Source organism: Neodiprion lecontei, chromosome 3 (genome assembly GCF_021901455.1).
Source record: "Neodiprion lecontei isolate iyNeoLeco1 chromosome 3, iyNeoLeco1.1, whole genome shotgun sequence".
NCBI lineage: Eukaryota > Metazoa > Arthropoda > Insecta > Hymenoptera > Diprionidae > Neodiprion > Neodiprion lecontei.
This window is the reverse complement of record NC_060262.1, coordinates 42847434-42868507: the sequence shown is the minus strand read 5'-3', so window position 1 is coordinate 42868507 and position 21074 is coordinate 42847434. Positions and strand designations below refer to the sequence as shown.

At 43.9% G+C, this 21074-nt stretch overlaps 1 protein-coding gene across 2 annotated transcripts in view; it reads right to left on the bottom strand.

The window, feature by feature from the left end:
- Window positions 1-21074, bottom strand: part of LOC124293394 — a 124309-nt gene that overhangs the window by 63591 nt on the left and 39644 nt on the right. For both annotated transcript variants that reach the window (XM_046734236.1, XM_046734237.1), the window contains exon 3: window positions 2344-2541. In XM_046734236.1, coding sequence (XP_046590192.1) covers window positions 2344-2541 — 198 coding nt within the window. The remainder of the gene's footprint in view (window positions 1-2343; window positions 2542-21074) is intronic.

Sequence of the window (21074 nt, the reverse complement as noted above, 5' to 3'; positions counted from 1 at the left end):
TTATTATTATTATCATGAATCTCAAACTGACTTTATATGCATTTTATTAAGCGATTCAGCAAACGCTCTGCTTTAACTGCAGACCGTATGAGATTACCCTCTTTGTTCAAGCCCCCTTGAAAAAATTCCTTTTCGCGCATGTAAAGCGGGTGAGACATTGCGGCAGATTTCATGCCGGGTGAAGCGTCCGGAAAGTTGTACGTCCGCTCGCTTGCGAGTGTGCATATAAGCGGTAACTTTAACCTCGCTTCACATGTGCGAAAAGGCAAATTTTAAAAGGGACTGGAACAAGAGAATAGAATGAAAATAAAAATCATGAACTTGTTTAGAGGAAAGCAACCTTACTCGTAATTGCCTTCATTCCGCCCTTGATAATGTACAACGTACAATTATCGTAACTGATGTAATCTGATTTTAATGACATTCCAGAATAAACAAAGGTCCTCACACCGAGTATCCAGGAACTTCTCGTCCCGCGGCGCCAGGTTCCTGAATAAACTGTTCCTGAAATGGAGCTCCTCGCCTCCCACTGTAAATTTGGGACCTTCGGGGCGGAGGGTGAATATCTTTTTCATTTGATTGAATAAATATTGAACGCACACCCGTATAGAGAAATTACGTAGGCGCACAAGGAGACGGCTAGCTCCGTTTGCGATCTGAATATTCTTCTGAACGTCGAACCGCAGAATCGGACCAAATGGCAAAGGCCAGCCTTAGCTCTACCCTGGCAATCCTTCGTCCACCCATCCTGTCTCAACCATGTTTAATGCATCGTTCGACATTTCCACGTCAAACATTGCTTTGAGTAGCCGCGGTGAAATTTAGAAGCCCCATCGCTCCGCAACCGAGTCCCGACATGTACGTTCAATAGATACGTGTACATACGTCGACTGGTATGTAGCTGATTCACGATGTCCCGTTTCATCCGAAGATCAATCAGTGTCATAAGCTATTTTCAATGCACATGCATGGGATGTACCTGCTATCTCTTCCACAGACATCAACCTTTTTTCATCATTGTCCTGAGATGCTTACAATCGGGACTGAAATGCTAGTCCGCTTGCAACTTCACATTGCAGTGACAAGAATCTTATAAAAACTGTATAGCCGAGCTTCACAAATATCGTTGCATTTCAAGCACGCTCTTGTTTGCATGACGAACCGTTGGGGTAGCGCATCTATATTGAAATTGTAGGGACGCTGGGGCGAACGAGGGCGGGGAGTGTCTTTCTGGCGATAAAACAATTCACTTCAGTTGGCTAAATAAACGGAATTTTAATACTCGAGGGAGAGAAAAACGATTCTTTTCCGAAGAAGGAGAGCCTACACGGGTAGGGAGTGAAATTTATTTCACCGCTAGGTATACACTGTGCCACACGATGCAAGTTCCTCACACACCACACTGGCGGGAAATATTCTATGAGGACTATTAACGATAAGATGATCTTGGCGGATTCACGCACGAAATCGGATTTTTGAAACAATTTTCACGCAAAAGCCGCGTACCTGAAATTTTTTCCCAGCTTAGCAATTTGCTCCTCAAAGGAAAACGATTTATCGAGAGGTGTGAAGAGTGAAGAGGGGGTTTGCCGGATGGTCGGTAAAATTGCATCACCCTTATTGCATTATTTAAAGAGTAGGGGCTGATGCCCACCCCCTTTAAGAGCTTTTCAACGGGGAGGAAACCCCGTTTCCAAGAGTGCCACTTGACCAATCCCGCGGTTCTCTAGATAGGGATGGAATTCAGAACTTCATGGTACCCTCAACGAGCTTCTCGCTCCTCCTAGGTTCTACGTGAACCGGCTGTCTGGTGTTCCGTCTACAGTCTTCAAGAAAGTCTAATCCCCCCCCCAAGCTGACCCTGGTATTAGGGATTACATTGAAATGCACGAAACGACGCTCATACTGCCCGGAATAACCACTAATTTTGTCTGTATATTATACCTACTTTCCGCTATTACATTTCAACACAATTAAACGAACAGAAAACGTCCCCCCCCCCCCCTGAAACTGGACACTCAAGGTGAGAAGTAACGTATTATCGATCGAATTCGTAAAAAACCCTGTCATCAACATCAATAAGCTAAGCCTATTTCGAGTGATCCAGGAAAAAAACATACCTATGCGAGCATACTGTTCTTTGAAAAATAGAGCAGAAATTCGAAAAATAAATATTGTACACAGGTTTTCTTGACTGATCATTGGAATATCACTGTCATTTTACGGCATTTTACGGCATTTTACGGCACGCCAATCACGCAAATGCCCCGAGTAAATGAAAATTGCCAGAGCCTGGGAGTTTGTCCCTAGTGCAAATATGTTCTAGATCTGGTGTTTTCTGACCTGGCGAAATCCCGAACTTGGCGTGAAGCGTTGCGGACGTTCCGAGATCAGGACTGCTAACAGGAGCAGCTATAGGTGGCGACAGAAGAGGAAGCGGGTGCGGCGCACCACCTCCGCCCGCCGATATGAGGCTCGGCATCCTTTTGAAAGCAGTGTCCGTCCTCCACGTTGTTTCGTTGTCTCCCAGCCAGACTTTCCCTGAACATGTCAAAACAAGCGGAACTGATTATTATTGTTCTTATTTTATTTATTTTTTACTCATTTGGGCACAAAAACAATAATTCGTTGTTTTTCGGGCAGTGTAGGCAGTTTCCGATGAACTGGAAAATTAAGAACTTAGCCATCCGACTTCCGTGACATACGCACAAGACGTGCGAGTGTCGAAAAGTACTTCTGCCGACTCTTGTCCCATTCTCGGCGTCTCCCTCTTTCTCGCGCTCTCTCGCACGCTCTTTCCCTCGCTGGGGTTTCTCGGACGGCCACGAAGAGCCTGACCGAAGTCTCAGGGCATGGTTTGAGCCTGCACCATAGTCTATACATATAATAATAGGTAGGATACGTGGCCTGCATAGTGGGGCGAGCTTGAGACAATATTGATGGCTAACGCAAATGAGAGAAATGAGGAAAAACGGTACAAGTCAGGGGTGGTTTGCAGATGGCGTATTAATAACGCTCGTCCCTTTTGCGAAACGCGAGACTCGTTGCACCGTCAGTTCACCCTAGACTCTTTCCGCCACTCCCGTGCTCCCCCGAACTCATAATTAGCTACGTTTGCCCACCCTGCAACGCAGATATTCCCGCTTTTCTGTATTCCCAACTTTCGTCCCTTCCCAAGCTTCTGGGAACAATGCGACTCACCCTTATACAGGCAGCTACCACCCACGGCATATCACAATTGTCGTATCGACCATTCTCGCTGTACGAACTGAACTCTATCCCTAATATTTTTTCGCGGCTAAATTTCATGCAGTACCTAATTAGGCAGGACAAAGCCCTGTGCTCTCACTTCACGAGCACTCGTCTCAATTCTTCCTCGAAGCTCGTCGGAATTCGAGAAGTTTCGAAATTTACTTCCACGTAAATATTTGATTTCTTTTCCTTTGGCCTTCGTACGTTCCAGCCCCCCCCCCCCCCCCCCCCCCTCTCCCTCACTCTTCACTTTGATCGGATTATTTATTGTTTTTTTTCGCGAACAAAACCATTATTTCTTTTTCTTAACATAGCATTACATTATAATATAAATAATTATAAATTTGTACAGCATATGCGACTCTCAGGGGACTAAGCCCCAGAGTAAAATGAGCTTATCTTTGTTATTATCTATTGGCAATATAAATTTTTCGCAACCTTGTGCCCCATACATTCTGTGGTACCCGGTATCGCACCCCTTCTCTCTTTCGTTCATTTTCTACGCCAATGTGTACAAGAAGTAAACCAGCCCCGGTATTTGCCTGATGAATGATTTAGCTCAAGATGTGCCATCAAAGAGAACAGTCGGAAAGGGGCGTTTGAGACAACAGAAAAGAGAGCAGGATAGAGTGGGTGAGAAGGACAAGGGGGGGGGGGGGGGGGAGGGACGAAGAGCGAGAGAGAAAGGTGCGATGAGAATAGAACTGCGGTGAGGGTGAAAAGGGACGTGGGGAGCGAGAGGGACAAAAGAAAAACGAACCCGGCATTAACTGAGGGCGTCGGCTAATCAATATCATCGAGAAATGGCTGCTTCCAATCTCCTTGGACCATATGATATAGTCGTTTACCTAGCTCTACGTCTACTCGTAGAGATTTTCTCGCGCCATAAGATAGCGAGATGATCGATTCCGTCATCGGAAATATTTAAAATTGCGAATAATGGGTGAAATGTAATTGAGGGGCAAGTATGTTTTAATCACGGTCTGTTATTCACAAATGTTATTAGCATGAAAAGAGCAAATTTAAACTTTCGGGCACTTTAGATACCTCGAAATTCAAATAAAATAACAAACAGGACTTCTGCTTCAATCTTCGTATGTACATGTACAAAAATTTATGCGAATAACAAGTCAATCACTTGGTAATATAGTGTTTGCCTAGGCTGTTCGATTCCGGACTTGTTTCCCCTTTCTCTATTTTTATATATGCCTGAACTAGACTTTCGAAACGCTCCACCAACAGGTCGAGCGTATTTCATTGGCAATCAGTGCCATAACCATAACAGGATGAGACATGCGATGCAATTCATACTCCCGTGAGTTTTAACCAATTTTGGTTTGCAATAAAAATAGTGAAAAATAAATAATACGAGAAGTGACAGAGAAATGAATCAATCTCTCCGATACCATTTCGATTATTGTTAAGCTTCGATTGTTCGCTGTCGCAAAATTACGTCGATGTATTTTATTCAAAATAATTATTACTAGCGAATTACGTGCTGAGAAAAAAAAAAAAATGTTTTTCGCACAGAACCGACTCTTAGGAGCCATATCCCACTAATTGGAATCCCAAAAACTGAGAAAATTAAAGCAGGACACTAAAGGCTAAACCAATAAGAAAATCCAACAACTTGTCGTTTCTTAGCCGTAGGTATCTTTTAAACCATTGACCGCAGTGACTTGAAACTCGTTTTCTCTCTCAGCATTACGTCGGCACAGCGTGTAAAACATTCAATTTCAGCATTATCCGAAGTAACCCAAATTTTTGCAAGTAATCACAGGGTATCAGTTGAACGTCGATTTTTTTAAACTTCTTTCCGCTAAGGATAAGTAACAACCCAGGAGCTCAGAAAACAGTATTGAAATGCGGATTCAGCTGCTTGAGCAAGTTGTTACAATCGTTTAATCTCGTAAATTATGCGGATGTAGCGTATTGCACTGTACCTACATATTTTGCAGCGAGTAAGGTATACGTTGCCGATTCCTTACAAGTGTGAAGTTTGAATTTACACGAGTGAAAAATGCTGGCCAGCACAAGATACAAGTCCTATTTTTTGTAAAACCTGTGATGGGAAGTCCAACTGTAGAAAATTGAAATTATATAACTGGAGTAAAAATAATACTGAATAAAAAATGAAATGATTAAAATAGTTGTATGAGAACCAAAAAATCCAATTTGAAAACAGTCATTATTCACATATTTTGATCCAGAGAAATGTTTTGTAGTATAAAAAAGTATTGTCTTGAAATCGAGAGGGCTGAGAACAACACAAAACTCATTTATCATAAAAAAAAAAAATAAATAAATACTAGATCAACAAAATTATGAAAGCCTTCTTGCAACTCCATCTTTATCTCACTATTTCCTTTCTATTTTGTAGTAATATCAATGTTTTTTTTTTTTTTTTTTTCCGGACGTGCTGAATTGTGCCAATGTCACAATTATGTAAATGAAGAAAGAAATATTTGTTTGGAATTAATATCCTTAGAGATAATTCTAAATTCTTTTCGTTCGTGACAAGGTCAATGATTTTTTTTTTGACGATGATGAGTCAATATTTACGTCATGCGTACCTACTCGTCGCTCGATTATCGGCAATTGTTCCGGACTCGAGGTTTTCGTTTCAAGTAGATTCTTGAGGCATTTCTGATTCTGCAATTTGCTTGCATATTTTCTCCTTGTTGTAAACTACTTGTCCGGTCTACTTTTCCGTAACCTTGTCAGATGTCCATCCTCCATGGCGGTTCAGTATCGTGCTATCAGCCCCAGAATGAGCAAGTAGGTAATGCCGTCGAAGTTCGAGGGAAACTGCAGTGAGCCGTATAAATTTGGGGTCCGGCAAGTTGAAATACACGGCGATTTGTTTAGGCCTACTACATTAACAAGTCGAAAAGATGGGTTTTTTACATTTCATCACCATGAAAAGAAAAGAGTCTATCGGTCAGTCCGATAAACTTCCGCGGTGTTCCCGAAAACGGCCGAGTGAAAAATCTGCAACCGATAGAACTTGGCCGCCAAATGAAAAAGGTTCGAACCGAAAATTAGAAAAAAAATTTCTATAACCAAAATTTTTTTATTTATTTAAAAAAATATATATTAAAAATTGGGAAAACATAATCGTGTATTTGGAAAATGTAGTACAGAGGAAAAAGTGTATGTTTCTTGGTAAAATATTCAAAATCGATTTATTTTCAGCAGAACCGGAAGTTCAAATTGAACGGGGTATGGCAATTTTGTCATGCCCGTCATTTCGTTGAAAAATCCTGTAAGCTTTGGATGTTTTCACCAAGCCGTTTCCGAGATCAACGCAGGAGTTTGTCAGCACAAACCGATAGGCCCACAGACGGTATAATTTTTTTTTAAACGAATAAATAAACTTAGACAAACATGATTATTCTTATTGAATAACGTAGAAAGAATTCCTTTTTCCGTTATGAATACATGTAGAATATGTACATGTATATAACAGACGTGCAGTTATACTAATTGTATTCAAACCACGCGTGTGAACAATTATAGTAAATGTTTCCACGCGTGCGAAAGTAGGTGTGTGGGTCGATGGGTATGCGAGTCGATGGATTAGGTAGGCAGATAGGTAGGTAGGTAGGTATAGGTAGATATATACAACGTGGACAGATGAAAAGGGAATAAGTAATGTAAAGCTCCATTATGCCGAAATGGTGGCGAGGAGGGTCAACCAAGGGAGCGTACGGGTCAGCCAATCCCCCGGGGGGCCGTTAAAGTGAAATACTCCCGAACGCAAGGTGGCCGGGGGTGCTGCCTCCCCTCGTATCAAGGGAGGGACGGGCGGGAACTACAGTGCCCCGCGGAGGAAAACCTTCCTTTAGAAAGAGTCGCGGAAAACGAGAAAAAGGGAGAAAGGGAGAAAGGGCGGAATGCAAGGGGGGTAGGTAAATCGTTGTTATCCCTGACAGTGATAAAAACCAGCGAACGACCGAACCTTTGTATATAGTTGCAGCCCGTAGTTAATTCACGGAATGCAAAACGGTATTCTCATTTCTTTGTTAACGTCAAGTTCCCGCAGCTGCCCGGTACGTTGCGCAATCTCCCATTTGCAAGTTTCAGCAATTTATCATAATTGCTTAACGCTTACGAATCAAAATCATCTTACAGCAAAGAAGGATCGTGACGCAAGACGAAACGCGTCGTCCAGATTCGACGGAGATTTTGAAAAGTGCTGTAATAAACTAAATTGATGAAAGTTGCGGGGAGATGAGCTAAAACAGCAAAAAGGCCATCAGAAGGAAAAAACGAGAAAAAGTAGTACGCAAGTAGGTAAGTAGTAAGAATGCGAATGAGGGCTCAGGCCGCTGGTGTATACCTCTGGTAAGGCATCGTGAGACTGCCTGTAAGCCGTCGCAAGATTCTCGATCGTAAGTGGTCGGAGGAATTCGGACCGCTGGTTCCTTTAATCTCGTCGTGTTTGCATACCACGTCCCCCCGTCCGAGGCATCGTCCCTAAGTCTCCCTCTTCTCCCACACTACCCTCTCAATTTGCCGGAGAACCTGAGTTCACCCTGCAGGCGAAAGAAACAATGAATCTATACGTAGCCCTACACTATAGCCGAAGGGATGGACTAGATCCACATCAGGCCGAAATTGACCACCCGCATATTGTGGCAATGCACGCGGTTACAGGAACGGGACGTGTAATGAGGGAAGAGCCATGATCGGATGACTAACAAATTCAATGTCATACATTTCTCCATCCGTGGTGTGAAAACAAGAGAAATATTTGTCAACGTGCTCCAATGCCGTACACGTTACTCACAATCAAGATTTAATGCGAACATCTTTCCATCATTTTCTTATCACCTAACTCGAAGACTTCAGAAATGTATGAAGAAACCACGGCCTCTTGAACAAGAAGTTATCAAACACTTAGACACGCACTTTACCTTTTGCTTTTTACGTTATTTTTTGCGTCCGTTCTCGCGAAAAGAAGGGTGGGGGAGAGAGAGAGAGAGAGAGAGAGGAGAGAGAGAGAGAGAGAGAGAGAGAGAACAGAAATTCCAAATTTCCATGGACTTTGAGGAAAAAGAGAGTAAAGACAGAGTATACTGACGGACCAAGGTACGGAGCGCAGGATGCGAATAAAGCGAACGATATAAGATTAATAGGGAACGAAACGGAGGGCTGGATGGAAAGCTGCAGGAAAGAGAAGATCCGACTCGGGGAGAGGGATGGAGATGCTCCGGTCTCTGCCGTCCTGCAAACCCCTTGGTAAGAGACTATGTCGGCTCTTCTCTTTGAAGATGGACCACGGATAGCGGATAGTGGCCAAATTGAATCCTGTTTAGGACGCGGGAAGAGTCGATAGAAGTATAGAGGGCTCCCCCTACCCCCCAACCCCCTCGCCACTCGCCTCCCTTCCCTGCCTCACCTTACACTATCCCACCACTCCCATTTCTACTCTTCGCTCCTTTGCACATTTCCCCTTTCTCACTCTCCGACGTAAGTAAATTGTGGTCTCCCCCATGTACCTTATACGCGCTTCACACTCCTATTCAAATCCCGATCTACTCTATGCTGTTAAAATATTATTATAAGACTGCTAGCAAAATAACCGTCATGAATTTAACAGTACGTAGGTCAAGCATTTGTTACAGGTGGCAATGGACAGAAATACGGTTACATAAATGTTTAACAGGTGGCTTTCAAACGTTTCATAGTGTCAAAGTACTCCGCCCATAGTACCAATAAAATCCCCATTTCGTATCCATGGTCTGATTTCCTTCAAATTCCTTATTGTCACCCTTTGTATTTCTTGAAACTTCATTGCATCCAATTTTTAAGTTCTTATCGAACAGTGAGCTGTCCTGTGACCCGTGCGGTTTGTAATTATGTTGTAAACACCCTGCCAATATTGGCGAATAAACCTCCAGCTAGCATTGTGTGATTCGTATCGCTCGTCACGATTATCCTTCTACCTGCGGAAGAAACTTAACGGAGTTACCGAAACATCGTCTAGATACAGACAATTTTCTATTCACATATCAGCCGAAACGGTAAAGGGTTTTGTTTCGCACGTCGTGTTCACAATAATCTGACACGCACACGTACATGCATACATCCACTTTTTAAAATCGTGGCGAATGATTTTGCAGCTGACAGTACATGTCTACGATGTAGATTGTGGATTCAGTATGTTTTCTCAATTCGGGATTCGCGCCGAAGGAGAGAAGACCGAAGGCCGCTTGTATTTGTAAGAATTATTCGCATCGGATTAGCCGACACAGATGCTACATACTGCGAGAGCTGTTCGTTCCTATTCTGATTCTGTTTCGGTGCAGATCGCTCGTGTAGGCACTGATGTCTCCTCGCTTAATGCACACGGGTACACATGTAGCACAGTACGCGGAAAGAGTCGATCAATAACCCCCCTTTCCAATACCACTCCGACCTTTCCGACCCCCTGCACTATTTTTCCCGAATTATGTCGACCGAAGGTAAGGCTAGATAGGTAGGTCGTTGCAGAGGTTGAGCATAGGTATATTTATTCAGGTAAGTATTTAAACGGGGTGAATCTAAGAATTGTTTATCGAACTACCGATGCATGCCCTGCACGCGTTTGAGTATCCGGGTAGACGCAGCGATTCTTCGAACTTTCTTTTCATTCTTCCAGCCTGTCCGACGATCAATTCAAAATTTATCGTACAGAATTCTCGTGGTCCGTTAGTTGTAGAGATGCAAGAACTTACTTCACCTAGCGGAATGTGAACGGTGCTCCTTTTTACAACGAGCGTGGTACATTCAGGATTACCGTATGAAAACTGTCGATTTTATTCTCAGATCACGGCACAGGCGATTCTCAACTCGCAGAGCATGATTTTCCGAAAGGCATCTCGTGCAAACACCGAGGTATGCAAGATCAATGATGCGCCCGACGCGCGACGCAATCAGTTACGTCGAGCGAATATACTGTATTGAAACCCACATCGTACGATCACAAAAAATGACTGCAAATCTACCATCCTTTCAAATTCAACGAACACATGCGCACTACGTGGGTGTAATTCAAGTGTCAGTGCTCAGGCATTTGCAAGAATTTAGATATTTCAATTATTTTGCGCATTTTATGGCAAATCACGTTTGGCTGTATCGAACCTATGGTACAAAAAATAATTTAAAATCACGGGATCAGCGAGAAATGAAAATTCCTACATCAGTTGAAAAGACCGTAGTAATGTGAATCCTGCATATATCTCCTGGAATGCGCTGTATTTAGTATCAGGATATTCACACGACGACCAATTACCGAAATTGCCACCACCATCGAGAATAGTGATACTTGTGATAATGTATACGGTAGCTTGAACACGGGTTGACTCTCTCGTATAATAATATAGACCAATCACATCGATGGATCAATGCGCATGCCGCCACGGTGTAGTACGGCCCGGAACATCGATTCCTACGTAAGCGTACGTGTAGGTGTACGAGTAGGTATCCTTCTATCTGCGACGACTGGTATTGCATCGGGATGTCTCCGTTGAATTTGTCATGGTTCTGAGTGCACTTAATTCAAACGAACGCCGATGAAATATTTATTGTGGCATACGCGAGTTCAAGAATAAACTTGGTCCGTTTATGCGCCATTGGATTTCAGGTATGAGCCTGCGGTATACGGATACCTGTGCGTATATAAGGCTTCAACCTTCTCCGCACTTGAGGCAGCCAATAAAACATGAATAATAAAAAGGCGCCGGCTCGCTCCCCGGCTCGGAAGGGTTGCGCTTGCGCGGCCCGCCCCTCCGACCCTGGAAAGAACCCGGTGCTACCCCTTGCGACCAACCAATCTGCATGTCGGTCGCGCTTGGCGCTTGGTAACGCCATTTTGGAATCTCTGGTGCACTTACACATCCCCTTCCGAGTCGGCTCGTAAGCAGAAACCTAGTCCGAGCGCCCGGTGTCGGGGTCACACCACGGGGTCGCGTGGTCAGAAGGTTACGTATTGTATTCTCAGTTGCAACACCGATGTACAAATGATGAATGAGTCGTATTTATACTGAAGGTGAACCACCGCATTCTCTCAAAAATGATGCCCGTACCTTCGTGCGAATATCGGCGATACGGGAAACTGGCTTATTTACAGTACCTACCTGCTCGTCGTCATCGAATATGTATATATTACTTTATTCATTGATCACCTTTGTCAGCACGTGAACTACTCTACCCTATTGCTAGGATAGCGGGTAATAATGTAATGCATGCTACACTCCTACGCAATCGTTTCAGTCACCGTAGATGTATCCTTAGCTGGCTGAGTTCTGGCTATTGCAACTTGGTGTTTTCCAATTCAGAAATGGTCAAAAACCCACCAGTTCAATTATCGATACAGAGTCTGATCTGGTCTGCTTAAAACGCCACAATCTCATCTTATACTTCGATACACTCTGGCTTACATACAGATCTGTACAATAATGCATCTGGTACGCTGGCTCTTTGGGATAGTGATCAGCGCTGGATAGATAGCAGAATTCTGAATCGAAAAGACGCGAATGATACTGGCCGCTGAACTAGAAGAACAGTATATAATCGTCATTGAAAGTTAAATTTTTATCGAATTTCCGCAAACGCACAAGCTATTATATGCAGGGTGTGCAGGGGTTCGAGACTACTGGAAAACAGAGATGTCGAGACTAGGATTCGTTATCGACGTGCCGAGTATATTTACTTTCAACGTACCAGTCACATCTCGGGATTAGTTTAAGATTTGAAAAAATCAAATGTACAAGAAACTGCACAATATGAGAGCTATACGAACGCGGACGTACTTCGTACACTGCAGAGTGTATAACTACGATTATTCAGCAAGAACACGTCGGATATTCCGTTATGTTTTGTTATAGGTTACGCAGACCTATGCGAATAATATCATTCCGGACTAGCGACGAGTAAGTAAACCATACGAAAAAAGGGATGGAAGAAGGGGAAAAGAGAAAAATGGAGAGGTTCAGAAAAAATTATTATAATCACAATAATAACAATGAGAAGTTTAAAATGTTTGAGGAAGGGTGGAGGTTACCGATGCAATGAAGCGGTGGATCTGTCCAATGGTTTTGTCAGTTTCAGGCCGACAGAGGGGGGGAGGGAGAGAGAGAACCAACGCGTGCGGGGTGCGTGCCGGGCAGGCGCAGATGCTAGAAAGTGCAGACAATAACTCGTACGGGCCTAAGAGGAGAGAGCGCACGGCGGCCAGAGGTAAGCGTAAGCGAAGGTGTGGTTTGAAAAGTGGCGGGAGCGAGATAGGTGTAGCTGGGTAGATAGATATACAGACGAAAATGGAGAAGGATAGATGGATGGACCCGAGAGGGGAGAGAGAAAGAGGAGGGAGGGGGGTGGGGGAGAGGGATAGAGAGTGACGCGTGAGGGTAGGTGAAGCGGCGCACGCCGTCTGGCATTGTGATTGGAAATTGAGGAAACCTAGCCCAACCTCGCCTAACCCCTTGAAAGCCTGCAGTGCTATACACAATATCAATTCGTTGCTGCGCAGCGTTCCCTTCCTCATTTCACCCCGTGGCCGTATACCTAGGAGAGAGGGGGGTAACTCCCTGTCCCCTGGAAATGCGGATGCAGCCGTTAAAAAAAGTCGAAACGAAAGAAAAAGGGGAACCGACAAAAACCCGAAATTAAAATGAAAATAAAATCTTCTCGCATACATACAAAGGTACGGTGTGTACGATAATTCACACTTGGTACGAGAATCGCGCGGTAAATAAAACCGTTGCTCGTTCGGTCGCTTCGCTTGTACCCCAGAGGGAAATTCAGCCCGGATCGAGGTGGGAGAAGAAGGTGGATTTTTATTCAGATTCGAAACCCGATTGGGCGAAAGCTCTCTCGGGGAACTACCAATGCAAGAGAGTTGAGAAGATGGATTGGTCTTGAGCTGCAATGCACGCGCGTCTGCCTACGTCTGCCGTGTTCGTTCTCAGCCGGGTATGCCTTTCGGGAGAGAAGCCGAGGAGGGTCGAGAGGGCGAAGAGGGCAAGAGACGTAACGGAGAAACTCGCTGACGTTTGCGCACCTCGCATCATGCGTCTATCCTCTGCTTCGCGTCCTCCCTATGGGTTATTCATCGTGTGGCGGCGGGAAAAAGGAAGGAAAAACTGGTTGCCGTTGCCCATGACCCGGGCGATGCCGCATGTCCATCCCGGGTCTGCGCGATCCTGCTTGCCTGTCCGCTTATCTAATTACGACCAAGTCTTTGACCTCTCCGACGCTAGACGGACTTCGTCACTTCCGGCAGGGTGAACGGTGTGAAATCACCTTTACCAGCTAGGGGTATGTCATTGGATTCGGAAAATCACGATGCACTTTTGTTACTTTATAAAACCACGAGTCTTGTGGATCAACTGAGAAAAGAAATCGACCAAATCTCTATAAATGAATGTTCAGCCGTTCCCATCTTCCGTGATACATTGGAAATAGTTCGGATCTTCATTTCGTTACAGGCTGACCCACGTTATTTTTACATCTCTTGCCAAAGTCCAGTTGTGTGTCGGTTTCAATGTGGTGGAGGCCTCTCCCACCAGGAAAAATTAAATTATAATATCCCCCCCGTGATTAAATTTATCGTATCCAAGATAAGGAGCAGGAGTTTTCTCGAAATCGTATTTGAAAACAGACGTAAGAAGCGACTCTTTATAGCCAAGACTTGAAGACACAACCTACTCAGGGCCATTGGCAGAGACTGCTACCCAAGTAGTAAGGACTACGGCAGGCCCCCCCTTACGACATTCATTCGGACAACACTAGACATTTTCGAAGTCTCTAATAGATTCACGATTCAATTTGTACTCAGATCGGTTATAAATAAAAGCTTTGCAAATCTCAACACTGACATACGGTGAAGTTTTATCAAGTTTGACGAAACGTATGGGCAGAATAAATAAAATCTTGCCATCTAAACGAGAAAAATAAAGAAACACAATAGCTAAATGCACGAAGAAGTATGAATAATGGCAGGATAATTTTAATATCTGCAAAAATAATACGCATGAGAGAAAAGAAACCAAAAAATGTTAGATTCACCATGGATAAGCCGCGCTTCTAAAGTTCGGTCACCTTACCTGCACGGACAGATTACATTACCTTGGGGACTCGTACATAAAGGCATGTGCCGGTGGATTGGAAGAAGACACAAAATTGTCTGGAAATGAATGAGTCAACCATACCTCATGTACGATGTGGTGGGCTTGGAAGTGTATCTTTAGATTAATGTTGAACGTAAAATCAAATGTAACATACAGGATTAAAATATTGAACGTATAAACGTACTGGGAAATATATTAATTGGAATATAAACCTGAAATTGGATTAAGCCAAAGTTGGAAATTCGCGATTTATATGGATAATGTACGTAGCGGAAGTACTTAAATCAGAGGATCCGTAAGCTTGACTACAATTCTGACTTCATTCGCACTTTCTCCCCCTCTCTCTCTCTCTCTCTCTCTCTCTCTCTCTCTCTCTCTCTCTCTCTCTATCGCTCTCACTCTCTCTGTCGTAAACTTTTACGGAAGTTGCAAGAACTGGCTTCCGTAACAACCGAATTTCAGGTCAGAAAATATCCCGGCTACTTGTATTGTAGGTCAAGTTTTCAAAAAGACTCGTCACGTGGAACGGGCGTAATTCCAAGAAATGACGAAAATATTCGTATCGTGAATAAATATACACCCAGGCAGGCCAATATAAGTCACACAGGTGGGCCATGGAGGGGACGCGTCACATCCAGGTTACCGATAGCCGAGTTTACGTTGGTGATATTTGATTTATTATACGTTTCCCGTTGATAATTATATTGACCGTTGGACGTGTAAAACTGAGGCGCGCCCTCTCTTATCGCAAACTATCTGGCCTCGTTTACCCAATGTTTGTAAAAGGAGTCGTGCGCCTCATGTGGCCACACTCTTCATACACGTATAACGCGTTATGCACGCAGCCGGGTCAATTGTAATTCATATATTGTATGCAGCGAAATTATACTCGAATACATCTATCCACGTTCTTACTCCTGAGCAAGCACGGTAAACAAATACTATACATATACACTTCAGACATATACGTGTAATGTATATTTGGACTACACACATGTTATAACGTTGACTCGAAGGAAATACTACCAATTACGGAGCGTCTTGCTCTTAGACGATTTCGTAATAGCCGGCCGGACGCGCTGATTAAAAGTCTGCAGGCAACTTGTTAATAATAAAGCGCTATTGCCGCTCGAGTTTCGAGTGAAATAAACGCTACACGTCTCTTCGCATATCAATAAAAGGAAAACCATCCGCTCATATATCACCTTGTGCTAGTTATAAATTTGTTGTCAAGCACGCTATACGCTTGCAGTGAGCAGATTTTCCATCATTTTGAAATAAAAAAATATCCAGTGTATTCACGATTGAATCGACTTAACGGTAGATGCATATTCTTCATTAGAAAATTTTCAATCAGCGAAACATTTTCATACGTGATTTACCAAAAAATTAGGCGTCTCAATTGAAGCCACAAATTATCTTTTGTCTGGATCTGTGCTAATATTATCTTGAAAAAAATTATCCGAAACTATATTTGATTTCCTCGTTTATTTTCCGATCAAGCACCGTTATGTAGATTTTATGTCATCAAAATTGTCGCTTACTGAACAATGTAGATCTACAAATTACAGGTTTGAATAAGGATGAAAGGTATTGCGGAGAGGTGAAATTGAACGAGGATATAGAAATGTAAGAATAGAGAACGTAGGTTTGAAAAAATGAAACAAGTGTCGGAATTATACCTCTACGCAAAGTTCTTTTACCTTCTATGTTGTTTGATACTGCAGGCTATCAAAGCTTGTAGTGAGGTGGGAGGAGGAAGTGGTACAGCAGGTGTAGGTGACTCTGTTCGACAATATGGTCCGTCACTCGATCGCCGTGTATTCGAGTCGATTTACAATAGATTAGCTGTGGTAGCACGGTTTTACCTGGAATTTTCCGAGAACGATCGGACAAATTTTCTTCGGACCCATAATCCAAAGATTTGTTCGAAGAGAGAAAGAGGAAGGGGAATTACTGATAACCGAGAAACACCAGGGTCGAAAATGCATGGAAGATATTTTTACCACCATTGTCAAACCAATCTCTTACCCGCTGTGGGAGCCATGCAGATAGGGATTACCACGAAGCAACGGATTCGATTAAAAAGGGGAGAATCGAGTCCACGTTTACAGCGTGCGAATGATAGTCTGTCGTATAAGCAGCACATTTAGGGGGTCCGGACAGGGCCTGAGAATTTTCGTTGAAATTTGTACACATAATGTGAAATTTGGGAGAAAAATTCACGTTTTTTAATGCCCCATCCCGAACCGGCACCCCTCGATTTCAAATTCGCATAAAAACGGTTCGCTTGCCAGCGGCGGGTCCGTCGATCCAGCCGTCCCACATGCGTGGCACATACACACCGGAGCCACCCCGTTTTATTCCGGGCATGCATGTGTATGCGTAAAAAGCGTTACTTAATATTTTACGTATATGTAAGTAGGGGGTAAATCCGTCGTTCGACGGCTTTTTTCCCTCCTGTGAACGGGTTTTACCCCAAAGAAGAGAAATGAGAAAAAGAAGTGTAGCTACAGGTAAATTTCACGAATCTAGAAAATCAGGGGGGTCGCTGGGAAGGCTATTCACGGTATATTCGACAAATTTTTCAGAGAAAATTTGTGAAAGAAGAGAGAATAGGGGAAAAAAACTCTCTATGGAATTTTCTCGACCTGCTCGAAATGTAGAGAAGCATCGAACCAAGCAGGGTGGCACGAGGGTTCGTTCCCTGTTTTTTCATCTTTTCTACCGGAAAGTAGGTATTGGGCAGCAACCGTTTCTTTAGAATTCCGAAATATAGGTCATGGGAAAGCACGTTGACTCGTACATACATGTTATCCCGATGTACGCTGCTATGCGAGCAACGCCTTTACCCACATCGTGGAGGAAAGAAAGTCGCATCGTAAAGTAAAGAAGGAAAGAAAACAGAAAAATGCTTCCAAGTTTAAAATCACAGTGAGCCAGATGCAAGCCTGTTCACCGGCTTCTTACGCTGACTGCAACCGCTACGAACGCTGGAAATAATTTATGAAACTGCGACGCGAATCTCTGTAGCCCGAGGCAATGCGGCGAAAACGTTGTTATTTCGTCAATTTTTCAAGTACGAGGCGGTTAGAATTGAGCCCTTTACCGGCAACGACAGACTTAGGGTTCGTAAGCCTGAATATCTTCGAAATTGGACACTTTCGAGATGTTGACCTCGGATGATTTCGATTTCGCGCGCTCACCAAATGCGTTTTGACGAAAATAATCAAAATGTTGTACAATGTGGCCAAATAACGTAATACGTAAAAGCTACAAAATTGAATGATAAGAACATTTCATTGTAAATATGTTCGTCGAGTTCATGCTTTCGCAGATATTGGTCATCAGTTTCGATTTGAATAGTTAAATTACTGTGAAATTTTCTAGACGAAATAGTAGAGATCTCTAGTCGCAGAAGGGGGTCGGGAGGGGACGAATAAAAATTGAAAGAATTCCTTTGCCGAATGTGAAAGACGTGCAGTCAGGGAATACGTACCTTATATACCCTTAAGACGTTATTTCAGAACGAACATCATTCATCGTGCAGCCGCCGTCTTTTGGATTGGAAAACCTTCCCCATTCTTTCTTCGGCAGCTAATCCCTAGGTAAGACGAAACAGTATTACGCTTATAAAAATATCAAGATTCTTGGAGCGTGGCATCGGCCGTTTATAATGCCGGGTCCCGGTTGACGTGATCCGAGGTTGGCGAGGCCTGCAAGACGCCATGTCACGGCTCTCCAGATTAGAGGGTGGTTTATTTTCTTTATTCATTTTTTTTTTCACCTTCCCCCCATCCCCCTTCCCCTCCCCCCTACCTCGCCCTCTTTCACTACCTCTCCCGCCCGAAGAGGGTGGCGAATAGCAGCCATACGCAGAATGGGGATCGCTACGAGTGAATGACGGGACAATGAGGACAGCCTAATGCACGCGAACGTTTCTTATGACGATTCAATATGTTTACTTAGAATACGCCACTGCGCTTCTCTCAATGCAGCCGAGGTTCGGATTTCTTTCTCTGCATTTCAATGACGAAGGTAAACCGAGTTCAGGGCCAATGTATGTGGCGTGCAGCGAGGAGGAACTCGGTATACCTCATCGTTCGATGACTGCAGGCTGTACAACCGTTCATTACCCGGTCTAATTGATAGGCATATTAGTCGTTTCCGAAATTCGATATCGATTAGTGCCGACGTTCGATCGATCGCCCGCATATTATTTTGCCCGCTTCGTTGTGGACAAACCGTTAACGACGGGCCGTCAATTGTGAGAATTTTTCAGTCGTTTAATCCACGGTGGTTACGTCGGTCGACGTAGCTCTGCGCCGTTTGTTCGATTTGAGATATCAATGATTTAATCGAACAGTGACGTCCAGTTGCAGTTATACCATGTAAATTCATACTTGGCTTGCTGAGATTCGATCGATATAGGACCGACTCTACTTTTGGTTCTGTTTCCATATAGGTAAGTATAATGTATACGCGCTGCGCCTGAGTCCTGCAGCGGGTTGCGCCTGCGCGGCGCGGGAGTGAGACGATTGGCAAAGTTAATTTAAACCCGCGGAGGACATTGAACGGGAAGCGCCGAGGGTTGCGGGAGTAAGAGTTTGCGTGTGTGAGAAAGAGAGAGAGAGAGAGAGAGAGAGAGAGAGAGAAAGAGCTGGCTTCAAAAGTGTGTAAATAAATATATCGCAGCGAGAGAGGGCAGGTCGACGGGCCGAACCGCTGGCGCCCAGGGTAAGGGGTGAGGGTCCGGTGGTTTGCTGCGGTCCCCGACGTTGCAGAGATTCTTCCAGGAGGAAGGATAATACGAGGCCTCTACCCTATCAGCGGATACCGCGCTCCTCGGGGGCGATGTCGACTCGGGGCGTGCTCACCCCATACATCCACGTGATAATCTAATAAAAGGCCTTGGCACCCTCGAGCCAACCCCTCCGAAGTTCGAATCGGCATATCTTCACCCGCATTTCAATGTCCGTTGTAGGTACACAGCGGTAAATACTACCTTTTAAATGATTTCGAAAGAAAACGCCCGATGTCTCGCAGCCCGTAATTGACGATACGTGACCCCCACCTACGTAGGTTACCTATAACTTTTTGTAATTGAGACTGTATTTCATTTTGACAGACTTTGAAAATTCATCCAGCGTGTGTGTTCGATGCAAAGAAAATTTTGTCGTGTGCTCCTTGTCGGAAGCTTGGAAACAGTCTCAAGAAAGAATAACGAATAGTTAGATAATTATGATTTACGGTTCCTCAAGGCCAAGTCTATATCAGAAGATATATACGAAAAATTTGTCGTCGCCAACTTATGTTCGCGATTTACAAACGCTTCGGAAGATTCAACCCCGTGATACAAGGCGGCCAACCTGTGGCGGACGAGAACGAGACCCAGAAAGAAGGCACCAATTTTGTAAACATCCCAATGCGGATGACATCCTGTTGACCGTGACGATAAGAGAAAGACGGTTGGACGGAGGTGGGGCAACGGCCAATTCAATTAGGCAGGGCGAGAGAGGGGTAGATGCTCCGTTGGTCCATGCCTTCCCTTTTCATACAGCTGTCACGACTTTCGTGTAAAGCTCTCATACGCGCCCGCCGCCTCAGCTGCTAACTCGCGACACTGGCGTGACGTACAGGTACACAAATGTTTATGTAGGCACATGTAGGTGTGTACATAAAAAAGTGTACGATGCTGCGATCGGGCTAGTTTGGGAAAACAGTTGCGTCTCGTGCTCAGGTCTGGGACTAGAGGAGATTGAGTAACAGCGTTGAATACACAAAGATCACGGGAACTTTTCGTGAATAATAAAGCCGAAGAGATATAATAGCTGGTGTCTTGGGAAAAATGGTTTCTCGGCTGTCTGTAATTGGTAAGTTCAAAGAAAATCGAAGGAGTACAATGTTTCGGATTTATAGACCTGTACGTATGCGATAACGTCGTGGTACACACGCTCAGATTGATTCTGACACATTTAAGCCCACGAGTGGCGTCTGTTTTTTATGTTAACAACAAATGATGGCAGACTAGACCGCTGGCCTTGAATATCTCGAAATCAGTTTAAGGTTCTGGACGTTCCTTAAAATTAAAACATACCCTCCTAAGGTGTGCATTAATATTTTCCCACCTATAGTAATTTTGTCTTCCAATCTTCGCTGTGCCTAACGCTCCGCGGTCCAGCACATAGCTGGCCTGCCTAGTGTGATTAAGATTTCGACACCGAAACGTCATCAAGAAGTGATACTCTATAATTCAGCGCCGGCGACTTAAGAAACATCAGTGTACGGAATTATTTGTATTATCAGTCGATACAGGGTTATTCCACAGTTTTTATATATCGAGGTTTAAAATACTGAATTTGTACCAAGCCCTTTAGGGTGTTGTATCCACACAGTGAGTCATCAGGCTGTGAAGGTATCCACGTCCTTCGCACAAAAGTCGCCAGCGCTGCAGTGGCATAAAAATTTCGAAAATAAAAATTCCGACGAATGCAATTCCTGCACGATCTCTTCGGGGAAGCTGAAAAAAATTAAATTTTGCTTTTTTGTTCAATGAAAAAAATAAAAAAATAGTGGCTTCCGTATATAAATATTCCTGCCTGTAGGGATTTCGCATACGAATTGTTTCACACCCTCCAGACAAAAGTCGTCGGGCGTGGACTCTGTACGTACCATCGATAAGCCAAAGGTTGAAACCTGCAATGC